The sequence below is a fragment of the Notolepis coatsorum genome, assembly GCF_963971535.1.
Source record: "Notolepis coatsorum genome assembly, chromosome: 8".
NCBI classification, from domain to species: Eukaryota; Metazoa; Chordata; class Actinopteri; order Aulopiformes; family Paralepididae; genus Notolepis; species Notolepis coatsorum.
Genome location: NC_140172.1, coordinates 118,491,996 through 118,516,662, shown reverse-complemented (window position 1 = coordinate 118,516,662; position 24,667 = coordinate 118,491,996). Strand labels below are relative to the sequence as shown.

The window sequence follows — 24,667 nt, the reverse complement described above, 5'->3', positions numbered from 1 at the left end:
ATATCCTGCAGCTCTGTAAACTAAAGAGACCAAAATGGGTACTATATATTTCATTGTGTTGTAAAGTTTTATATGTGGAATTCCCTATCTATACACTTTTATATGTTTTTTATGTATAAAAAAGGAGAAAATGTTGTAAAAAAAAGAAAGAAAAAGGTTTCAGTACAGTCTTTAGTTTCACCATTTCTAAAAGCAATACATTCATTTTCTGTTTCGTGTTCTCAAAAGAAAGAGAAAGATTTTGTGCAGAAGTTTGCATTATTTTCTATCCACCAAGTTACAGCAGTTGTGTTCAAAAAGACGTGTTAATTTCTCCAACCTGTGCATGTTCAGACTTAAGTGTACCAAAAATACATGTGCTAAAAAAGAGAAGACAAAGACTTTAATTGTATGCTGTGCTTGCAGCATCAACCTCACGCTTACCATGCTTTGGAAAAACCCAACAAGTGTAAGTTGATCATTTGTACAGCAAGGCTGCTTTGTTCCGTTTCTCTCCACTAGAGGGTGCTCTCGGGCCAGAAATGACAGTACTTCACACATGGTCATGTGCAGGGCTATTCAGATCAGTGAGCAAATACAAAATTGTGGCTTTTGCATCTTTTTACGCATTGAAATACTTCTGCCTCCGATGTGATACTTTTTTGTTTTGTTTGACGTATTAAAAGTATTTTTAAAACCTGCACCATTTCTCTATTTGTTTGTGGTTTACAGGGTGGTTTTCAACAGAGGGACCTCATTGCCCATATTCACATGATGGCCATGCTCAGGTTGGGTTTGTTCCCACCTGGGAACCCAACCCGAGCGTTACATGAAGGCAAAATAGCCACCATGTGAATATGGTTAATAAACCTGCCAGGAGGGCCTTGAGATGACCTCAGATGAAGAACCATGCGTTATTTTAGCATTTTCAGAGGAACAATGTTTTCAAACTATCATCTAAATATGCTAAGTTAGTGTGTTGTGTTCATTCATAGTTCAAGACAGTAAAGACTTCACACTAAGTTGATTTTAAAACTGCAAATACATGGGCTGTCCAAGAAATTATATGGTTCTTCAGTGCAAGGGTTCAGTTACAGAACGTTTAGATCACTAAAACACGACTACATGAAATAACATAGCAGTTACTAATATATGAATAGCCTGTTTACTTTCTGTAGATGTCACATATACTCATGATATGAATGTAACTAAGTTGCAAAAAGGGAAATGAGGTTGAGGTCAACTTCAAAAACGAGTCTACTCTTCAAACGTCTGCCTTGTTTAAATCAAACACAAAAAACACAATCCTTTTCATAGCTTTTATTTTGGCTATTCCTTGAACATAGAATGGTTGGATAATCCTAAATACCACCATCAGAGCATATCTTGAGAAAAAAAAATCCTATTCAATACATTATAAGTAAAGAGAATGACCCAAAAGGTTGTGTGACTTTTACAGGTACTTCCTAGTCGTCCACAGGACATGAATGCACACAGTTCCACCTCGACCTTCAGAGTTCCAAATAACAGACCGTCATCTTCACATGACTTGTTTTTCAGTTTTGTTTTAAGGATAGCTTAGAAACTAAATGCATTTACCGAAGAAGAAAAAATATATAATAACAATAAACTTTCATTTCAGTTGTCAAAAATCCATTTATTATTCAATTGACTCGAAAGAAAACAAAACAAGAAAAACATGTCCAGTAAAAAAAGACAACCGTGATTCTTAATTACGGGTGAGATGGAGGTGTGTTGTCTACTCTGGAGAGAGGGAAATAAGAACTAGCCATTGCATGTGAATAAAACACAGAGGGGGGAGGGGCGGGGAATAAAATATGCAAAAAAAAAAGAATTGTTTCATTAGAATATTTGCACCACACAAGCGATTCAAATGGTCATGCTATGAGAGAACACGTAAAAGGAAGGAGGGGGGGGGGGGGGGTTCTGTGGCTCTAAATATTACTAAATGTAAATATTAACAAGTATGAACAGCGCCAGTGCAACCAGTAAACTGGGAGGGTCCTCTTCAATGTGTTGGTAGTGTTCACAGGATCCTCACTTCTCTTCACACCACTGGTTCTCCTTACGCACCTGAGTCGACAAATACATTCACATGCTTTTATTGTCACAGCTTTTTTTTTTAAATGTACATACATTCAGAGATGCTTGTTTTTCCTGGCTCCTCAAGCGTAGTGGTTTGGTAGACAATACACAATGATCAATACAATACAAAAAATAAATTGATTCTGCAGTGTAAGTAGCAGCAGTGTGTGTGTGTGTGTGTGTGTGTAATAAGTGTGCTTATGTGGTGTGTATGTGTAAGTCACTTTTGTGTGTACACAGTATGCTCATGTGATGATTTAGAGTATCCGTCAGTAGCTGGTCAAATAGTTTGTGGTTTGGGTGGTTGGGGTCTTTCAGGATCCTGTGTGCTTTGCTATATAAAGACATGTGTTATGTGATAATGATTACAATGTGAAACAGTCAGGGTTTTGAGGAGTACTTTTTCAGCCGATCCAGATAGTTGAACACTTAGTGTTTTCACTTTCTAGAAGCAGAAAATGAATACGTGGAAATAAAATAATTGTAACTAAATACATTTATTAAAAATATATATATATAAAGTTACACTTGCATACAGTAATAGTCAATCCAAAGCTGTTAATTATAAACACAATGTGGTAGCAATTAAATCTGGCATCGAGGTCCCAATTCAGATACAAAAAGATTCTGATTCGAGATTCTGCCTGGAACATAGATGTAATCATGTAAACATGCCTGAAAAGGATTGGAATCTTTACTTTTCCAAACTAAATGCGTAGGTTGTTTTGAAAAGCTGAATTGGCAATCCACGTAGACGTGGTGCAAAAGGGGGCGATGGATGGATAGATAATGGATTAACAGATGGATGGGTAGGTATTGGATAAGCCCGTTTGTGTGCGGGCCGTATGTTTGCATATATATCTATGCCGTACCTGGGCCTCTTCCTCCTCTGTGAAGTCATTTTTTATGTTGAATGTCTTCCTGATCTCCTCTGGGGTTTTGCCTTTGATCATGTTTGCCACCGTCTTGCAGGTGACATCCAGCAGGCCTTTGATGTCCAAATAGTTGGCAGCCTAGATAGAGTCGAGGACGAGAGAGACACATAAACAAGAGGAAGAGATTTAGTCAGTGCTACATGAAACAAGCAGGAGTTGGAGACACCTACACTCCACCACCTACTACTACTACTGGGTGACAGTGGCTCAGGAGGTAGAGCGGTTATCACCTTGCATGGTCGCCTCCGCCGTCAGTGTGTGTTTGTGAGTGAATGTGAAGCATAAGTTGTAAAGAGCTTCAGATAAAAGCATTATATAAAAAATGCAGTCTAAAATACCACTGCTGCTACTACTATTACAAATACCACTGCACCTACTGCTACCACTACCAGTCGCCTCCTAGAATAATAATACTAATAATAATTTCTTAAATATATATAGCGCCTTTCAAGGAACCCAAGGCGCTTAACAGAAGAGGGGGAAGGAAATCAGAGGGACAGTTGGGTAAAGAAGGGAAGTCAGGCAGAGTCATTAATACATTTGATGAAGAGGTGAGATTTGAGTAGTGATTTGAAGGAGTCCAGGGATGTAGCATTGCGGATGTCTGCAGGGAGGGAGTTCCAGAGGGTGGGAGCGGCAACACAGAAGGCTCTGGGGCCGACAGTGCGCAGGTTGGTGGTGGGGATGGAGAGGAGACCAGAATCAGAGGACCACAGCCTCCGGGGTGTGATGTAGGGATGGAGGTCGGCTAGGTACCGGGGGGCAAGGGAGTGAAGGGATCTGTAGGTGATGAGGAGGATCTTGAAGTTGATGCAGGACTTGACTGGAAGCCAGTGGAGGTGGATGATGTTACCGTTTCCCCTACTCTTGAACGGTGGGTCACACCACCTGAATGAGCTGCACTCCACCGAATAGTGTTTAATTTTTTTAATTTGTAATTAATTAGGGTCTAATAAAAGAACAATCGTTGACCAAAAATCATAGGATTCTGTTGACTGATGGATTAATCTGGAGGAAAATTATCAAACATCGAATTGGGCGGTCAGGTGGCATAGCGGAGATTGCGTTCGTCACTAACGCCAGAGATGCTGGATTCGCGTGTTCGAATCCAGCTCCTGGCGTTGTCACCAGCTTGGCTGGCCGTTCACACTAATACAATTGGCAGTATTAGAGGGTGGGAAAGCTGGCGGGTGGGTCCTGGGCGTTGTGGACAGCGACCCCTACAGTTCGGTCGGGGCGCCTGCTCAGCGAGGGTAGGATCTGGAGAGAGGTAGTGAGACCTTCCACACGTTACACTCTCCCAGTGAGAATCTGCGCGGCCAGGCTGGCCTGCGTCGGAGAAAAGCATGTGACAGTCTCCGGTCTCTCGGACCAACAGTAGGGGAAAGTGCGCAACAACCAGGAAGGGCGGGATGGGAGAAAAATCGAAAAAAGGAGGGGGAAAAAGATGAAAAAAAAATATATATATATATATATATACGGTATGTCGAATTAAAATGTAATTACTACAATTATTAGAGGAGGAGACTGTGTCATTTACATGCACAGTATGAGTCGTCTTGGAAACCATTGAAAATGGTTTCCGCTGTGTCACAGGTACAGGAGTAGAGGTACAAAATACTGCATCTCTGTATACCGTTTACTCTTACTCATAGTATAAATTCTAGGGATACACCGAATGGGAAATTCTTGGCCGAAACAGTTGGCCGAAAACCGAATGCCGAAAATGATAGAATAGAATTTTTTTTACCAATGTTGTTCAGCTACCTGATTATGGAAAAATATATGATTATGGCAAAACTTTTTTTTTTTATCCACTTTTTCTCCCATTTTCTATATTTTCCTCCCATCCCAATTTCGTATCATCCAATTCAACCCTCCCCTGTCACGAACGCTGTTTCTTGCCTCCCACAAGCCGGCTGCAATGTGGACTAAGTCATACATAGCACAAGTCCCCTCCGCGTGAATATTAAAGGCAACCAACTTGTGTTCAGCCAACTTGTGTTGTTGTGTTTTCGTTCAGCGTTTCTCTGATTGGCCACACGGCCACGTGACCGCCCTAGCACACGCCCTTTTCCGCTGAGAGACGCGGCAGAAGCGCTGGTCGAACCAGTTCAGACAGAGGTGTTTATTTATATTAATAAACATATCTACTAGAAACACTGGTGTTCTGTTGTGTGACTGTACTAAACTCTTCCACCACATGACCGACATTTGACATACAGTACACCTCCTATCTATGTTGGGATTATGTTTAGTCATGACAAAACAATAAAAATCGCTACTGTTAGTAATGCTGCCACCACCCACTTCAATGACAGAGCTCTCATATTTGCGAATGCATAAACTATATCTTAAATTATGGCGATGTGTCTAATATGGCTGTCGCGAAGTCATTGATAAGCGACAGCCATATTAGACGCATAGCCATAATTTAAGATATAGTTTATGCATTCGCAAAATATGAGAGCGCTGTCATTGAAGGGCTTCAACGGAGCACCGCCGCTGCTGCTGCTGGAGCTGAAGTGATGTACAGTGACGAGTGAATCTGGTAGTTGGTTGTTAAAAACGCGAAACATAACGTTACGCTTTCTAGTTCAGCGCATTTCATAACTGTATGGGCTTTGTTTATACTTCAGAGGTGATGTACAGTGACGAGTGAATCTGGTAGTTGGTTGTAGAAAAGCCGAACACAAGTTGGTTGCCTTTAATATTCACGCATCCCCTCCGGTACTTGAGGTAACAGCAGTCGCATCTTTTCACCTGCGCAGCTCGATCTCAGTGGCGAGGAGTAACGCGTGGGAGGCCCACGCTGCCCCCGACACTTCCTGATTCTACTGCGCAGGCGCACCAACCGACCTGTAGGAGTCGCTGTCCACAACGCCCGATCCCCACCCATCAGTTTCCCACCCATCAGTTTCCCACCCCCTAATACGGCCAATGTGTATTAGTATGAACGACCAGCTAAACTGAAAGCAAATGTGGAGCGCTGGGCTCGAACTGACGAGCCCAGCGTCTCCAGCATTTCGTGGCGAGCGCCTTGCCCACTACGCCACGTAGCCGCCCTGATTATGGCAAAACTTTTTTTTTTTTATCCACTTTTTCTCCCATTTTTCTATATTTTCTCCCATCCCAATTTCGTATCATCCAATTCAACCCTCCCCTGTCACGAACGCTGTTTCTTGCCTCCCACAAGCCGGCTGCAATGTGGACTAAGTCATACATAGCACAAGTCCCCTCCGGTACTTGAGGTAACAGCAGTCGCATCTTTTCACCTGCGCAGCTCGATCTCTCAGTGTCGAGGAGTAACGCGTGGGAGGCTCACGCTGCCCCCGACACTTCCTGATTCTACTGCGCAGGCGCACCAACCGACTTGTAGGAGTCGCTTGTTCACAACGTTCGATCCCCACCCTTCAGTTTTCCCTCCCCGTAATACGGCCAATGTGTATTACTGCGGACGACCAGCTAAACTGAAAACAATGTGGAGAGCTGGATTCGAACACGCGAATCCTAGCGTCTCCACACTGGTGGCAAGTGCCTTGCCCACTACACCACCTAGCCGCCTCCAGATTATGGCAAAACTTAACTTAAATAATAAATAATCACTATTATGGGTCCATAAAACATTTATTCAGCACTTCTGAATGCATACAGTACATTAATTCCAAGTCAAGTGCATTTTCTTTTCTCTGTAGGATAACTACAGAAAAATGTGCATTCAGAACAAAGCCAATGTGCTTTAAAACTGCATAAAGATCTGCACACACGAGAGGGAGAATAGCTTATAGCAGACTTAATGATGTTACTGTAGTGGCTACAGTAAGCATTTTATATAAAAGTACTCTGTATTTTTGTATGACAACTAATAAAGAAACTTGAACTACTGTCATAATTCACGGCGTTCTAGCCTACATGGAAGGACTGTTGTATTTACTACATCTCCCGTGACTATTAGCGGGGGATGACGTAGCTTTAAGAGAGACTAGTGAAAGAGGACCGGAAGCCTTGTTAGCTAGCTTAACGCTAACGTTAATCAAAAAGGTTTTTAACCGCGACGGGCATATAGTAATGGTGAGGATATAAAGCATGTTAAAGACGCATTTATTGGACGCGCAGAGTTTACATAGAAACAGCGCGACTCCCGAGTCCCAAGAGGAGTTATCACAGGCTGCAGAACGCAGGACTGAAGAGCTCACGTTGCGCATGTAATGACTGAAGCCGCGTTTTGATGACATCATCATAACAACACGCGTTAGGTTACAGGTTGTTTCTGTTCTTTGACATTCTGTGATATATTTTCAGTGAAAAGACATTTCAGTGGCCGAATATTCGATGCATCCCTAATAAATTCAGATTATAATTATTTATTGCCCATATTTATTGTAACATATAATATAACTGATAGGGTATACAGTCCCTCATCTGCACCTTTGAATTAGACTTTACTTTTCTCATGTTCTTATATTCAGAGTTCATTATTTATTAGTAAATGTTTTTCCTCATATTTTTCTATAATCAGATCAAAATTGTCAAATGATTGCCTATATTTATAACTTTCTACTATTACCATGCCCATACCTGTACCTCCCCTCCCCCCCATGCTGCTATGATGCCCGAATTTCCCCAATGGGATCAATAAAAGAATATCTTATCTCATCTTAAGAATATGATTGAGAAGTTGCATGAACAGAAAAGAGAAACAGAGGGGAGGAACGGAGAGCTGCTGAGACAGACTGCCACCTGCTGCGGCGGCCGGTACCAGAACGTCATTTCAGAGGCCTTTCTAGAGGGTTTCCGGGACCAACACTGGCTGCACGTAAACACATTTCAAAGAAAGGGAGCTGGGGGGAGGTTGAACCTACTCGGGTGACAGCAACTCTGTCTTATGTTTCACTTCCTGGAATCCCATGGCTGTGCAGGAACCTGTTGCCCAACCCTTGCACACGAGTAAAACCCCACCCATGGTTTGCACGTGAAAGGTGAAAAGGTTTATCTTTCAAATGTTAAAGGGTCACTTCAACCCCAAAATAACAATGTTGATTTATTACACACATAATCACACGTATTCCTTCGATTTATGACAGTTGCCGAGGATGAGGGGTTTGAATGGCGTCCGGTGATGTTGTACGAAGACACAGAATCCTTGTGTTGTGCTAAAGGAGAATGTCCCCCATGTTGAGAATGTTCTTCCTGTGCCCCGGTCAGTATTTCTGGACATGCGCCGATCTCTCCTAAAGCTAGAAATCTGAGAGAACCCTCCAATCTGTGATGTAACGGATATGTATTAGGGCTCTGACTGAGGCCATAAAATGTTTGTGTGAACTCTTACACCCATATTGAGGTTTATATTCCAGGCAGCATTGCTTGAAGGTGTGCACCAGAATTACCAGATCTCACACAGACATGTTATGGCCTCATGAAATCAGAGCCCCATTCATTGTCTATGGCAGTGGTTCTCAATGTGGGGTCAGGGGTCCCCCAGGGGTCCTTGAGGGGGTTTCAGGAGTTTCATTTCACTATTTAACCCTTTATCTGCCAGGGATTATTCTGATCTTAATCCCCTCTCTGCCACCACTATAAGTCTATGGAGATGTTCCCCTTCTTTGCAGGGCTATAACTTTTTAAATTGTATTGCTAAATTGACATTACTATGGCCCATTCAACGTCAAGTATCTATTGTTTAGGATGTAGCAACGTTCTACTTTTTCATTCACATATTCATACTAAAATACGGTCTAAAGAATATGTTTTTATCGTTTTCTGCAGCATTCTGCAGAACGTGATTTATAGCCCTAAATACATATATTAGATCATCAAATGTAGTTTGATACCGATTGACGTCATAATAAAACTTTCAATTGCACAAGGTCCTAAACGTCTTGCCTCATCATCTGCTGGTGACCGGAGGGGGGGTTTATAAGTCCGTGGCCGACGTTAAATCATTTATGTAGTATGGGAGATATATATATCAGAGCAGATTATACGTTTAATAATAATCAAACATGCTGAAACTCACCGCGGCTTCCTCTGACCGTTGGGTGATCAGCGTGGAGCAGAAATATCTCTATTAATGGATGTTGATATATGCGATCCATTTCCAGGTTGTATAATAGTATATACGTCCAAATCATGTTGTTTATCGAGTTATTGGCAACTGATCGCTGTCCAGTGTGTTGAGCTAGAGTCCCGCTAACGATAGCAAGTGCCCGGACCGAATATGGATGAGCACCACTTCCGGCGAGTCACTTCCTGTTTGGGTGATCCGCCGATCGGCCACCAGATGGCGCTCTTGAACCGTTGGAGAGTTGAGATGAGAGGAGATCAACAGGAGATCGCAAGTCTCCGTGGGTAAAATATGATTGCCATCACAGATTTTTGAAATATTGATCTCAAAGACGCCTTATGGCGTCATTGGCAGATTACGCATGGCGGAGAATGACGTGGAAACTCGTCCTTGGCGAATAAAGGGTTAATTGACTAGAATATAGGACTTTCTCCACTATCATCTCCTCTACTACAATAGTTATGGAATTCTGGATTTAATCACATCCCACCACAACTAAAATCTTCTCAGATGGGAGTCCCTGTCTTATAACATGGGGGTCGACGGCCTATTGTGTATCAATTTAAGGGACCTCGACATGAAAAGGTTTGAGAACCCAGTTACATCACAGATTGGAGGGTTCTCTCTCTGACAGCTACCTTAACACTTTCACGACTTAGTGCTTGAATGCCACCATCCACTTCAATGTTAACGTTAATATCGCCTAATCTATGTTTTAAATTATGGCTATGTGTCTAATCTGCCCGTCGCTTATCAAAGAATCATTTTCCAGTCAGTGCTGTCAAGGCAGATTGGTTTTTTATCACTTCATTTCCGTTTGAGAGCATTTTGAAAAGCACCCGTTTTGAGGTAAAAAAAAACAGCCCATTCTGGGCCATTCTGTGATAATCGTCTTTTACTGGAATATTCCAGAACGTTGATATTTGTCGGCCTATTTATTAATAGTTTTCAAATAAACGCTAGATGATCAATATTATACATACACGCACGCCCATTCGAGCCGCGCGCTGATAGCCGTTTTCATTTCCTCATGGATTTTACAGTGAAACCGATAGAGCACAAAACAGCTTATATCTTCATCAAAACAAGTCTGATTATCCTAACACTGATAACATAGATTCCTTACATGACATCAGATGGTATCCAACTGGTATATTCCAATTCCTGATCACCATTCGGAAAAAATCAATAAGTGTATAGATCTAACATGTATACAGTAGAACTCATGATCCGCGGCGCTCAGAGGATCCATAATGAACTCTGGTAACCCCGGCTGCATCAGTGGACTGGAAAATGTGGAGTACAGGATTTCTTCCCCCATCCATTTTCATTGAGTCCATTCCAAAATCCCTGATGTCATCTGGGAGACGATAGGGGGCGCTTTTTTCCACATCTGATTGCCGGCGGCTCTTGGGTAGGCTAGGGTAGGCTCGCGTGATGCAATATGATTTCAGATCGCTAAAAAAAATAAAAAATCCGAGAAATCTCGTGAGTGGCTTTCACCGTAACTATTATAAATCGGAGAAAACTCGTGAGTGGCAATCAAAGTGTTAAAGGTCCCATGCATTATAAATGGCCTTTTCCAGTGTTTAGCATCGTTTCCTAGCAATGGGAGATTATATCAATGTGGTCTGTGTCTCTAATTATCATATTGACTCATCAGTTCAGTCTCGAGTTCATGAGATCTTCCCTCACTCAATTAAGCCGTTCTGATTTGACGGTATTGCTGACGTGAATAAGGTACTGATTGAGCTGATTGTGATCGGATTGGCTCTGTGGTTGTAGTCACCACCCACAATTTCGCTCAACAGTGCGACTCAAACAGGGTGCCGAGTCCGACAGACAGCAGAGAACGAGCGAGAGAGAGATAGAGAGGGAGAGAGAGATAGAGATAGAGAGAGGGGGACCGCGTGTGTGAGAGAAGCTCCTGCTCCGTGCGGTCGGGAGGTTGTGTGTAAATGCATGTCTCTCTCTCTCTATCTCTCTCCCTCCCTCGCAGTCGGGAGCACTCGCATATCACTGTCAAAATAACTTTGCGCATGCTCCCACGCGCACGCCCGTATTCCGATCCGTGCAATAATATTCACAGAGGTATATATTGTCATTTGAAACAAGTTACCAATGCATTATCCCGTGGGATAAATTAATTAGTATCCCCCTCAATCTCTCTATATCTCTCTCTGTCTGCCACTCGCATGCGGACTGTGTGGGTGGCTGTCACTCAAAGCGCTTATGGGCGGAGCCCAGCCCAAAACAGCTTGAAATCTTGAAGTGGAAAAATGCTGCTTTAGAGTACTTGATTAGAAATACAAAACAATGAATTCTTTTGAAAAAAACTTTACAGATGTGTTCCATAGACTCACAGGAATTGTGTAAAGTTGCCCAAATAGTGAAAGGAATAGCAAGACATGTCCCCTTTAACACTTTAACTGCCGGGAACGTGTTTAGGCGTCTTTCCTAGCCATGCTCAAGTTGCCGAGGACGCCGTAAATCGTCTTTGATATTCAATATTTCAAAAATCTGTAATCGGAATCATATTTCCCCTCTGCAGCCTTGAGACACACTGCTGATCTCCCCTCAACCCTCTAGCGGTTCAAGAGCGCCATCTGGTGGCCGATCGGCAGATGGAAACCGGATGTCAACCTTTGAACCGGCAGGACTCACTCCATATGGGGTCCGGGCACTCGCTAATGTTAGAGAGACTCTGTCTTCACACAGTGAACATCGATCGGTGGAAATAACTCGAAAAACAACATGATTTGGACGTATATACTATTATACAACCTGGAAATAGATCGGGGATTTCAACATCCCATAATAGAAAACTGTCTACTCCACGCTGATCGCCCAACGGCCCGAGGAGACTGGGGTGAGTTTTAGAGTGTAGTATTACCGTGTTCGATATAAACTGCTATGATGAACATATGACCCACATTAGATGAATGGTATAACGTTGCCCACGGAATTATAAACGATCCCCCGCCCATCCGGTCATCATCAGATGATACGTAGAAACTTCTAGAAGCACGTCCATTTGAAATTTTTCATCTGGCACCGATCGCTACCAAACTGTATTTGATCATCAATATAATGCATTTGGGGCTATAAATCACGTTCTGGAGAAAGCTGCAGAAAGAGATGAAAACATACTTATACTTTAGACCATATTTTAGTATGAATATGTGAATGAAAAAGTTTAACGTTGCTACACCATGAACAATACATATAGGACATTGAATGGGCCCTAATAATGGCAATCTAGCAATAGAATTTAAAAAGTTATAGCCCTGCAAAGAAGGGGAACTTCTCCATGTTTAATAGAGCTGGCAAGGGATGGTATATCATGAATTTAACCTTGGGCAGTTAAAGTGTTAATATATATGCAATGATATGACCAATCTAGTCTACAGATTAACACATCCACCGCCAAAAACGGCTTACGACGGGTTTCAAGGTCATGCGAATTCCACCACTCCATGGCGTACGACGTTATTGAGATCATATTTCATTTTTTCGCCATGGTATTCATAATTCCCTCACCCAGCCTCGGCTGAGACAGTGGGACTCGGCACAACAGTGGGACTCGGCACAACCGTGCAACGCTTCAATACCGCCGCCTGGTGGATGATCGGGCGAGTTACAACCGGAAATGGTGATCTCCATGCATCTGGGAAATGCGTCCGGCAGTCACATATTGTTGCGGGACTCTAGACACACATCCGTGTAGATCTAGTCGATCTATGTTAAATAAGTGGGATCTGTGATTGTTTATTATTATTAATGCAAACTGCTCTGATCAATATATCACCTATACTACATAAAGCATTTACTGACGATCACGGAATTATAAACGACACGCCCCCCCGCCCCTCCGTTCATCCGCGCATGATGAGTCATAACGTTTAGGATCGTATTCAGTTGGATTTTTTAATATAGCATGTATCACGAATAAACTGCAATCGATAATCTATATTATGCGTTTAGGCCTATAACTAGCATTCTAGGAATTACTGCAGAAAACGATAAAAACATATTTATATTCTAGACAGTATTTTCGTATGAATCTATGAATGAAAAAGTATAACGTTCCTACATCCTGAACGATAGATAATCGATGTTGAATGGGCCAGTCATGTCAATTTAGCAATACAATTTAAAAAAAGTTATAGCCCTGCAAAGAAGGTGAACATCTCCATAGGCTTAGAGTGGTGGCAGAGAGTGGTATGAGAGGGGCAAACTGCGTGGCAGTTAATGTGTTAACCAGCGGCTACTGAAATCGTCAGTATGCACTAGGGCTGTGCACGCTTATGTACTCACCAGGATTAATTCAAACAGGGTGCCTTGATCTACTTTGAGGAACTCCTGGTCCCAGACCGGAATGTCATCCGTCCTCTTCTCCTTGTTCTCGTCGTCCTCTGGGGGAGGAGGGTCGTCCTTATGATGCGTGCACCACTGGATTACCTGGGGGGGGGGGGGGTTTACAGTTTAGATGATCACATTGTCACATTCCTCAGAGATCCACGTTGACAATGACAGCCACCTGAACAGTCTTTCGTCGGGCGGAGGAGGCATATCTTTTGGAATGTTCTCTCGGAATTCTATGCTGGAATTCTATAACTCTGCGTCCGTCGATGGCCGGCAGTCGTCGTTACACCATCGCCCATTAGAATGTTCAGTTCTCAGAATTCTACACTCACATGTGAGATTGTACAACGAGAGGGTTAAATCAAACACAGCTTTCACAGGGCATCTGCAGGGCTCAGATGCACCAAGCTCCCGTTAGCCCACCAAAAACATTTCCTATATTAATATAATTTCATCTTCCGACAGCCGGACTGCCCCCACCCCCCCAAATGTAATACCTGTAAGACTTTTTAATAGCCTTTAAGGCCTTAAATTGAGTATTATGAATTAAATACCTTTTAAGACTTTTTAATACCCAGCAGGCTACGCCCCGGACCGATGTAAAAATTGGCTTGGGGGCGCATTATAAATGCTAATATAATATCATAAACCAGCGGTTTATTAACTCATTTCAACACTATGCAAGCGGAGGACAAGAATTAAAGACATAGCCTTTTTATAGCTGCTGTCAAAGCAGAGAGGACTTTGATCGCAGAGTAGAGTTTAATGTATTTGCATCAGACAGGTAAGATTATAATAAGATAATATAATGACCCTCACTTACCAAGAAGAGGCTGACAAAAAAACCCTTGGTGACTTTTTTTTTTTGTTTTTTTTTTTATCCACTTTTTCTCCCACTTTTCTATATTTTCTCCCATCCCAATTTCGTATCATCCAATTCAACCCTCCCCTGTCACGGACGCTGTTTCTTGCCTCCCACAAGCCGGCTGCAATGTGGACTAAGTCATACATAGCACAAGTCCCCTCCGGTACTTGAGATAACAGCAGTCGCATCTTTTCACCTGCGCAGCTCGATCTCTCAGTGGCGAGGAGTAACGCGTGGTAGGCTCACGCTGCCCCCGACACTTCCTGATTCTACTGCGCAGGCGCACCAACCGACCTGTAGGAGTCGCTGTCCACAACGCCCGATCCCCACCCATCAGTTTCCCACCCCCTAATACGGCCAATGTGTATTAGTATGGACGACCAGCTAAACTGAAAGCAAATGTGGAGCGCTGGGCTCGAACTGACGAGCCATGGTCTCCAGCATTTCGTGGCGAGTGCCTTGCCCACTACGCCACGTAGCCGCCCTACGCTTGGTGACTTTTATTGGAATAACGTAACAAACGTTGTCCGTCTCCCATCAACATGGTCAAATTAGCATAATAATTAGCCTACTTGTAAAATTATGCAATCGTCTCATCTATTTGACACCACAGAGAAGTTGCAGAGCAGGATATCTTCATCTCAGGTCAGAAATTACAGGTAGTATCAGAATATTTAGGATTACACATAGACCCAAACCTTAGCTTCAAAAATCACATAAAAAAAAGTCTGCAATAAGGTAAAGTTCAGCCTATCAAACTTCAGGTACATAAGAAACTTCCTTTCAACCGAGGCAGCAAAGCTATATTTTCATTCAATGGTTCTTTCCCACATCACATACTGTTTGATAACCTGGTCCAATTCACATTCCACCATTCCGAAACCACTTCAATCACTTTACAAACGAGCAATAAAAATTCTAGACAAGAAACCATTCAGGTACCATCATTGTCACATTCTAAAAAAAATATAATCTACTCAGTTGGGAAAACCTGACCCTATATCAAAACGTCTGTCTAGTTTTTAAAATAAAGTGTGGATTGGCTCCTCCTCCTTTGTCCGGTTTCATCAACCTCAAGTCTGCCTCAACCAGGAACACTAGAGGTGCGGCAAGGGGGGACTGTACAATCCCTTTCAAAAAAAAGTTTATTTGGCCAGGCCGTCTTTTCATACAGAGCATCCCACGAATGGAACTCAATTCCTCAAACAATTAGTGTCCACATCATACCATTCATTCAAGTGCAGGGTTAGGGAATGGCTCATTGAAAACCAGAACTGTCAACACTGAGGTGTCTGTGTATGCGTGTGTGTGTGGATATGGTGCGTCTGTCTATGTCTGGGTCTCTTAATATGTCATGATGTGCTCTGTCCTTGTGTCCATGACTGTATTGTGACCTGTATCCCTACTATGTCTATGTGCTTTTGTTGTGTTCTAATGTTATTTATCTTGATTTTATTCTGTTTTTATTGCTAACCCTTTTTTTTTTAACACATGATTTTAGCCTGTACCTTCTGGCAGGGGGACTGCCAATGGAAATTAGCCTTTTGGCTAAAATTGGGTGCATTTACATTTGTAAAATGTTTTATTAATGTACACTGTCCCCCTTGAACAAATAAAGTAAACCTAAACCTAACCTAAGCGGTGTTCTATGTCTGACGCCAATCTAGTAAAGCTATTAAAAAGTAGTAGGCTGGACTTCAATGCCTTTGTCACGTACGGTTGACTGGGAGATCTTTGATAATATCACTCCCTCTGGTGTATTATTCCTTCAATATACTGCAAAACAATGCAAAATTAATACAAAAAATTAAATGTATCATTCCATTTGGGCTGTGGGGGGTGCTAAATGTCTGAAGGAGTCGACTGAAGGCTTCTTGTCCTCTGCAAAAGCATGCAATTGGTCCACTGATGGATACATCTTGATATTTGTCTAGTCTAGTGTGTTCATTAGATGGGTGAAATCCTCTTTCAGTGCCTCTGTGCCCATTTTCTTAGGCAGTTAGCCTCGCTGGTATGCGCACCATTAGCATTAGCCACGCTGCTAGGCCTCTTTGCTTTTGGAAATGATTAAAAAAATATATATTATAAATATTCTTTTTTGCATTCGACTAAGAGGTTGGCAGTCAACTACGGCTCCTTTCAATCGATTAGTCGACTAATCTGGGTCAGCCCTACAGTATATACACGCCGACATATTCAACCGTGTCTGTTTTCAGTATCCTGCTACCGTTACCTTCTTGAGGATGGCAGCGTTCACATTAGGTAGAGGCACTGGATCATCGTCTCCTTCGTCATCCATCCCCAAATCTGTCAAGAGAGTGACAATATGAGACAAATTCATTCAAACATATTTTACAAATAGTATAAACTACTTGGCCTACGTTAAGATTCTCTCAACATCATATCATTATTGTCAAATTCATTTTGATGACTTAGCCTAATTGCTGTTAATATGGAGAGATTCAGATATTTATTTGTCAATAATATATTGAAAATCTTACTTTGCTAGTCCCCCCCCCCCCCCCCCCTTCACACAAAATCACAAAATATAGACTTAAACTACGGTAGGCCACGGTAGGAGCCATCTTAAAGAGTGAGAAATAGACCTTAGCCTAATCAATGATTGTAATATTGTAAATGGTAGCATTTCTCAAAATAAACACATTTCTCATGAAACCTGTAGCTTCCCATCGAAAAGTGTGTGTTTTTATTTATTTATATATATTTATTCAAATCAGTAACTGGCACAGCAAGTGCTTGGGGAAACGCTGTCTGCTGCAGCGGATGAGAACAGTGTAGAATCACGGGCACTCAGAGATGAGTCAGGTCAGGGTGTCGCTGCCTGCCGTGCTTCTTACTGATGTAAATACAGGTATCTTGGACTGAAAGCGGGATTGTTTGACTACAAAACATGTGGATAATGCTGAACAAGACGTTTGAGAAGTCATTTCATGCCCTAAATGGACAGTAGCCTGTTGTTTGGTTGCAATGCACCAGCAGCCCTGAGCCAACTCGCTGCGTGTTAGAATTCAAAAACCGAAGTAGAGTTTCGACTGACATGGGGGAATGTGGGTAGGATGACCGAATTATTATACATTATAAGTTATTATTATAATGGAAAATGTTCCTTCAACTGCGTCAGCAGGTCACCTCCATTGCAGCAAGCTGGATAGTGGACAGTCTTCATCATCTATGGCAAGCTGCAGAACTGATCATTGTTTAGCAATAGTCAGGCCTATAACTTACCTTCCAACATTGTCTTAATGGTGACCGACTGCTTGGCTATCTCGACATCCACCTCAAAGATCTCCCCATCGGAACTCTGCAATTTTATTGTGGGCATGACCTGTAAAAAGAGAAAATGAGTTGACCTCAGTTAGCATGAGCAAGGCGACCATAGGCAACAGTACCAAACTAATTATCTCAAGTGGAGTGCTTCAATGCTTCAATCACTGCCATAGTAATCAATGTCAAAATAACTATTCTAAAGGCGGCTGGGTGGCGCAGCGGACAAGGCGCTCGTCACCAACGCAAGAGACACTGGTATCAAATCCAGCTGTCAGCGTTGATTCCGGCTTGGCCGGCCGTCATACTGGCTCGATTGGCAGAGTCAGCGGGAGGAAGCTCCTACAGTTCGGTCGGGGCGCCTGCACAGCGAGGGAAGGCTCTAAGAGAGGTAGTGTGACCTTCCACACGTTACACTCTCTCAGTGAGAGTCCGTGCTGCCAGGTGAAAAAAGGTGGTGGGCTGGTAGTGGGTACACATGTGTCGGAGGAACTTGGAAGCATGTGATAAGTCTCCGCCCTCCCAGACCGACGGTAGGGGGTAGAGTGCACAACGACCAGGAAGCCTGTAGCTGTTCCGCAACCGTTCCTACTTCCGGGGTAGGCCTGATTGGCCCCGACAGGCACGTGACCCGCCGCGGCCACGCCCCGCGGCAGCCCCAGGAGCAAGCGCGCTACTGCTGGAGTTCGCTCCGCCTTTCACATCGCTGCCGTTGGCGAAAGCAGGATGAGAGGCGAGAGCGTAGATTTCGCTGTGTATCATTTAACATTTGAAAGGCATACATTATTGTCATACAGAAGTACAGAATACTTTTATCCAAAATGCTTCTTACTGTTACACTGTTAGAGACTGTGCAGTGCACGGCTTTAGTCTCACTCGAGTGAGGAAGACCGCTGGTTCTCCAACATACAGCGGTGTGCTCTTCAGAATGTACCGGGAGAAACGTTTACTGTACCCCGCAGACATAAGCGTCTCACAGGGCTGAGCTGTGCACGGCTTTAGTCTCACTCGAGTGAGGAAGACCGCTGGTTCTCCAACATACAGCGGTGTGCTCTTCAGAATGTACCGGGAGAAACGTTTACTTAGAGCCATATGAAATCCGCGTTCACGGAATCGCGGACGGAATCGCGGAATTAACCAATAAAAATGGAATCAACTGCAAAACGTGGAATATTGCAGAATTTGGCCTAATCTGGACTGAAATTCCGTTTTTGGGTGGAACGTTTGGTGCACACGCGCCCGGGGAGGCGGGGACACTATAGCGTGTTACACACAACACAGCGGTGCTCAAGCGTCTGGCTGCTTCAGTGTTAACATCGTCAAGAAGCTAAGAAATTCTGCAATAAGCCCTCAATTCAGAGCACAACAGTATCCTAATGACTTTTATGCCTCCGGTGATAAGGTGTTTTGCTAATTCTGTCAACGTTCCCTGGACTGGACCCGCAAAAACACTTGCGACACTATTGTGATTAAATAGCTATAACGTTAGGACATGATAGCTTCTAGCTAAATCTAGTGCACCCATCCATTTGTTTAATGCAAACGATTGTCATTATACACTGCCCTTTATAATCTAAATAAACTTAAATAGCTATGAAACGTTACAGTACATAGGACTATAGATGGAAATGATAGCTTCTTGCTAAATCTAGTGCACCCATCCATTTGTTAATGCAAACGATTGTCATTATACACTGTCCTTTATAAACGAAATAAACTAAAGGTGCCTAAATTATGCATTACTATTTACTATATTTCATCACAATATAATAGATATAGCTAGGCTAATATAGCTAGGCTAACATTGTCATTGTGATAATGTCAGTAGTAGCTAGCTGTATCTATTGTTTACACTTGAAATGTGTATTTTTATTTTGTCACAATATTAATTGAAAAATATTGTGTAAAATTGAACTGTATTTCTGAGTTGCAGCACTTAAACATTAAATGGACTGTTATATCTTATTCAATTGTGGACATTTATTAATTCCCACTTATTAGACACTATTTCTGATGGTAAAATGAGCATAAAAAGCAAAATACAGAATTCTGAAATATTAAAACGGAAAAAATTGAATTTGGGGGGGGGGAAATGGAATTTGGAAAATAATAAAACGGATTTCATATGGCTCTACGTTTACTGTACCCCGCAGACATAAGCGTCTCACAGGGCTGAGCTGTGCACGGCTTTAGTCTCACTCGAGTGAGGAAGACCGCTGGTTCTCCAACATACAGCGGTGTGCTCTTCAGAATGTACCGGGAGAAACGTTTACTGTACCCCGCAGACATAATAAGCATATAAGCAGTGCTTACTAACGTTATTAGTTAGTTGTGGGGCGGCGTGGCTCAGGGGTAGAGCGGGTCGTCCAATGATCGAAGGGTTGGTGGTTCGAATCCCGCTCAAGCCCATGTCCATCCCACTGCCGTTGTGTCCTTGGGCAAGACACTTAACCTACTTGCCTCGTATGAATGTGAATGAATGTTGGTGGTGGTCGGAGGGGCCGTAGGCGATGATTATTCGCCACGCTTCCGTGAGTCTGCCTCAGGGCAGCTCTGGCTGCAATTGTAGCTTACCACCACCGGTATGACTGTGTATGAACGAATAATGGACTCTGTAAGCGCTCTGGGGTCTCTGGGGTGTCACGCAGAGCGCTATATAAATCCAATCCATTATTATTATTATTAGTTACGTTATTTCTGACCGAATTAGTCATTCATTTGTCTGCTTTCGCCAACGGCAGCGATGTGAAAGGCGAAGCGAAATCCAGCAGTAGCGCGCTTGCTCCTGGGGCTGCCGCGGGGCGTGGCCGCGGCGGGTCACATGCCTGTCGGGGCCAATCAGGCCTACCCCGGAAGTAGGAACGGTTGCGGAACAGCTACAGGCGACCAGGAAGGGGATTGGGAATTGGCATAACGACTAACATTGGGAGGGGAGAAAAACGGAAAAAGGAGGAAAAAGATAATAAAAATAAACGATTCTAATTTCTAATGCTTTGTTTCCCGACAATGGCTCGGGAGGTAGAGCAGTCGTCTGGTAATCCGAAGGTTCCCGGTTTGTTTCCCGTTCCTCCTGGGCAGTGTGTCAAAGTGTCCTTGAGCAAAGACACTTAACCCCTAACTGCTCCCGATGACCAGCTGGTCATTTAGGAGTCTCAGACAGAAGCACCTTGACCACATACTGATATTTTTGAAAACATAGTATTTTCTCTGTGTTTGGCCTCCCATCCACATGGAAATGACAGAAAACTGAGTTATTTATTAGGTCACAGAAAACAGAGGTTTTCAAAAATGCCTTCCAGGGTGTCACCACTCACCAGTTTTGCCTGTATACCTGTGGACGGACGACCACTCTTACCTCCTAGCCATTGTCGGAAAATTAAGTTCTAAAATCTAAAGTTCATTTTTTAAATCAGTTCTTCTCACACAAGGAACATGAGATGAGACCTTTCAGAAAACAAAATGTACCGCATAACTCTCATTTACCCACCACACTTGAAACTTCGTGGGAAGAATGAATCTTAGATTATTCGATGATAATTACTACCGAAGCTTCGAAGCCCAGTCCATGTCGAGTTATAGCTTAAGCATTAGCGAACCTTCAGAATTGCCAGCCAAGTTAATGGATACCATGACTCTCGCTGCAAGCTAGCTCATTGACCTGTGGCTAACGGCACCCATTGGCTTCAATGAGAAATGTTAGAGAGGGAGCACCACCCTATTTATGAATTCACTATTATTATTCCTATGGCCTACAATCATTGCATTGTACAAGATGAGTTTTGCATAAAATATATATATAGTTTGTTTCTGTAGCCTATACTCAATTTATACCTGCCTACTGCCTTCACAGTCTACAATTGCCTTACACTGTAATCATAACTACCTACCTCAAACTATAGTTTACTCATATAACTTTGTATGACAGCATGTACAATAATGCTGTATATATTTACTGTATATATATAATATATATACATCCACATCTGTCTGAATATACCTGCATCATATAATCCTTTATTACATACATGTATATACTATATCTATATCAGTATATATCCCTTACCTATATTACTTGTTATACCACTGGCCAGTATGACTTTTAATCACTTGTACATTGTATATTGCTATTGCACTGTTATATTTGCAATCTGGTTAGATGCCAACTTATTTCCGTTGTACTGTACTTGTGCTGTATGATGACAATGCATCTAATCTAATCGACTATCAAAATAGTTCTTAGTTGCAGCCCTATTTACAAACATGAGCAACTTCCAAAGCCAGAAACCAGAGCACTAAGACTCAAAATTGTAATGTCATCAGATGTAAAGTCTGGAGCTGCTCCATAGACCATCAATTGGTAAAGATAGAACATAAACTCAAAAACAAAGGCTCTGTGGGTCCACAAAATAGCAGTAAAACAGTTTTACATTCATTGTCGATGGAGCAGCATCATACTTTATACCTGATGAAATATCTAGTATGAGTCTCACTCCCCTGGCTTCTGGTTTTGTACATATTCTACTGTCTGGACTCTGGACCGGTGGTTCTCAACACGAGGTCCGGGGACACCCAGGAGTTCTTTAACAGGGAATTTTTATTTATTTATTGAATTAGCCCAATTAGAACATACTGTATGAGTGACTGTTTTGATCGGTTTCACCGTTACCTCTTCAGTTACAGATTAGACACTAGTCATTTGGACTTAATCGTATCTAACAAATGTTCTCAGATGGGGGTCCTTGATACAAAGGGTCCACAGCCTGATACATTTTGGGGTCCTTGACGTGTGAAAAGTTTGAGAACCACTGGTCAAGACCATTAGGAATAGCATATATATGAATTCATAAATTTAGTGGTATTCTAATGTACAATGCTAAACAAGATTTTTTACTGGTAATATCATATGTGGTCAAAATGTAGAAACATTTCCATATTGTGGGGATAAGTCCCCTGTTAGGAAACAACAATGTAAACTGAATCCTATGCTAAATGTAAATGTGACTAGAATTTGTTTTTAAATGTCAAGGTAACGTTATCAATTTAGCAGGTAGCTACGTTAGCTAACTAAATGATCTTGTGTGTCTAGTGTGTACCTGTGGTTATGGCATAATGGTACGATAAGCATTAGCTTAAAGCTCAAGTTTGCAGTTAGATAGTTAGCGATGATGCTAACAGATGATACAGCTAATGTTAGCCAGCTTGCTGTTAGCTAGCTAACGCGTCAACTGACATGTTGCTCATCGTGATAACATTTGAGTCAATGTAACGTTACGGTAAAGTCTAAAGTGAAACAATGCCTAAATAACAGTGATGTCGTGCCATCTTAACGCTAATGTTATATCCAAAGCTATTCGCTAACGTCACATATCTTGTTAGCTCAAGCTGTGCTAACCGTAGATATATATAGAAGCTAACGAGCACTCAGCTAACATTAGTTTGCACATTGCGTTGTCGGCGAGGCCTGACTTAGCGACCACCACACTCAGGCCATTCAGATACCAATGTAAACACAATGCGAAATTAATAATTTCACAAAAAACCGCCACAGCTGAATAAACGGTGACACGTTATTCCGTGGTCTGTGTTCGCTACTTACTGGTGGTAATATTTGTAGCTAACAATTCCAAAGAGAAAAGGCGAGGGAACGCCAACAGAGCGAACCGAGCGTCGAGAGCCAAGAAACAACCACTGGACTGGAGTCTCTGGTGCGTCTCTGCTGAGCTGAGCTGCAGCGTCCTGTGTTCCGGGAAGTGTGTATGCTTTTACCAACGCATTTGTGTTTCCGGGTTCCTGTTTTGTGCTCTGATTGGCCACTGACCTATAGACCACTACACTTCCGCGTTATTGAAATCGGGGAGGAGATTGCGGGGGGAGCATATGAATGAATGTGGACGAGAGCCGTGATGTAAGTGGTTGCCGATACGGCTGTGGGGGTTTGATTGATTGATTGATTGAAAACTTTATTAACAGATTGCAGAATGGGTACAATACAGTACAGCTCAATACACACAATTGTTAAGGGGATGCAGACCAGAGAAAGACTTTCGTCTTGTTTCCACCAGGGTCCCCCATTTTCAATTCATCAGGACATATATGACATACATGACATACAGATAGTCAGTACTGCTACATCTATACATTTATGACATACCAGATTTGCAAATACAGTACTGTTTGTGATACAGAAGGAGTCAAGAAAAGGGAGTATATACATTTGACGTAGAAACTGTACATTGGAGGAGGTTGGGTGGGGGGGGTTGGGTACACTGGGATATTGACAACCATACTGGGTAATTTACATTGGAGGTGGTTGGGGGGGGGGGGGGCACACTGTATAAACAAGCAAAACTGTACATTGAGGGGGGGGAGACTCTGTACAAACAAACAAAATTGTACATTGGACTATTGACAAAACCATACTAGGTAAATGACTGTACATTGGAGGGGGTTGGGTTAGGATATTTACAGGGGAAAAGTGCTAGAGACATGATCGAATAGACGTTTATGCGCCTCACTCTCCTGAACACGGCGTGACCCATAACTAATCGATCAGAACTAAAATTCATTCGAGCGTCATCTCTCGTCGTCCAGACTCCATGGGCACTCTGCGCATGTCCATGCGGAATAGGTGCTTTAAAATGGGCTTTTTCTCTGCCGATTTAGTTCTGATCGATTAGTTATGGGTCACGCCGTGTTCAGGAGAGTGAGGCGCATAAACGTCTATTCGATCATGTCTCTAGCACCCCCACAGCCGCATCGGCAACCACTTACATCACGGCTCTCGTCCACATTCATTCATTTGACCCCCGCAATCTCCTCCCTGATTTCAGAATCCCGGAAGTGTTGCGGTGGTCTATGCTATGAATGAATGAATGAAAACTTTATTTAACAGATTGCAGAATGGGTACAATACAGTACGGCTCAATAAATACACACAATTGTTAAGGGGATGCAGACCTGAGAAAGACGTTTGTCTTGTTTCCATCAGGGTCCCCCATTTTCAATTCATATAGACATTTATGACATACACAACATACATGACATTTATGGCATAGGGACATATAGGTA

General features: G+C 42.6%; 1 protein-coding gene across 1 annotated transcript; it reads right to left on the bottom strand.

Moving 5' to 3' along the window:
- Positions 1-1,284: 1,284 nt before the first annotated feature.
- skp1 (S-phase kinase-associated protein 1) lies at positions 1,285-23,326 on the bottom strand. The gene is made up of 6 exons (XM_084320291.1): positions 23,196-23,326; positions 17,561-17,660; positions 16,548-16,621; positions 13,402-13,545; positions 2,958-3,098; positions 1,285-2,073 (listed from the first exon to the last, which is right to left on the bottom strand). The coding sequence occupies exons 2-6, from the start codon at positions 17,655-17,657 to the stop codon at positions 2,038-2,040; spliced, it is 492 nt and encodes a 163-aa protein (XP_084176417.1). The 5' UTR covers positions 17,658-17,660; positions 23,196-23,326; the 3' UTR covers positions 1,285-2,037.
- Between the last annotated feature and the right edge of the window lie 1,341 nt (positions 23,327-24,667).

Excerpts from the sequence above, each read along its gene's own strand:
- skp1 (XM_084320291.1), bottom strand. The coding sequence starts at position 17,657 with ATGCCCACAATAAAATTGCAGAGTTCCGATGGGGAGATCTTTGAGGTG. Across the intron at positions 3,099-13,401 it reads CCCTGTTTGAATTAATCCTG|GCTGCCAACTATTTGGACAT; the intron begins GTGAGTACATAA and ends GACTCTATCTAG. Across the intron at positions 2,074-2,957 it reads CAGAGGAGGAAGAGGCCCAG|GTGCGTAAGGAGAACCAGTG; the intron begins GTACGGCATAGA and ends TTGTCGACTCAG.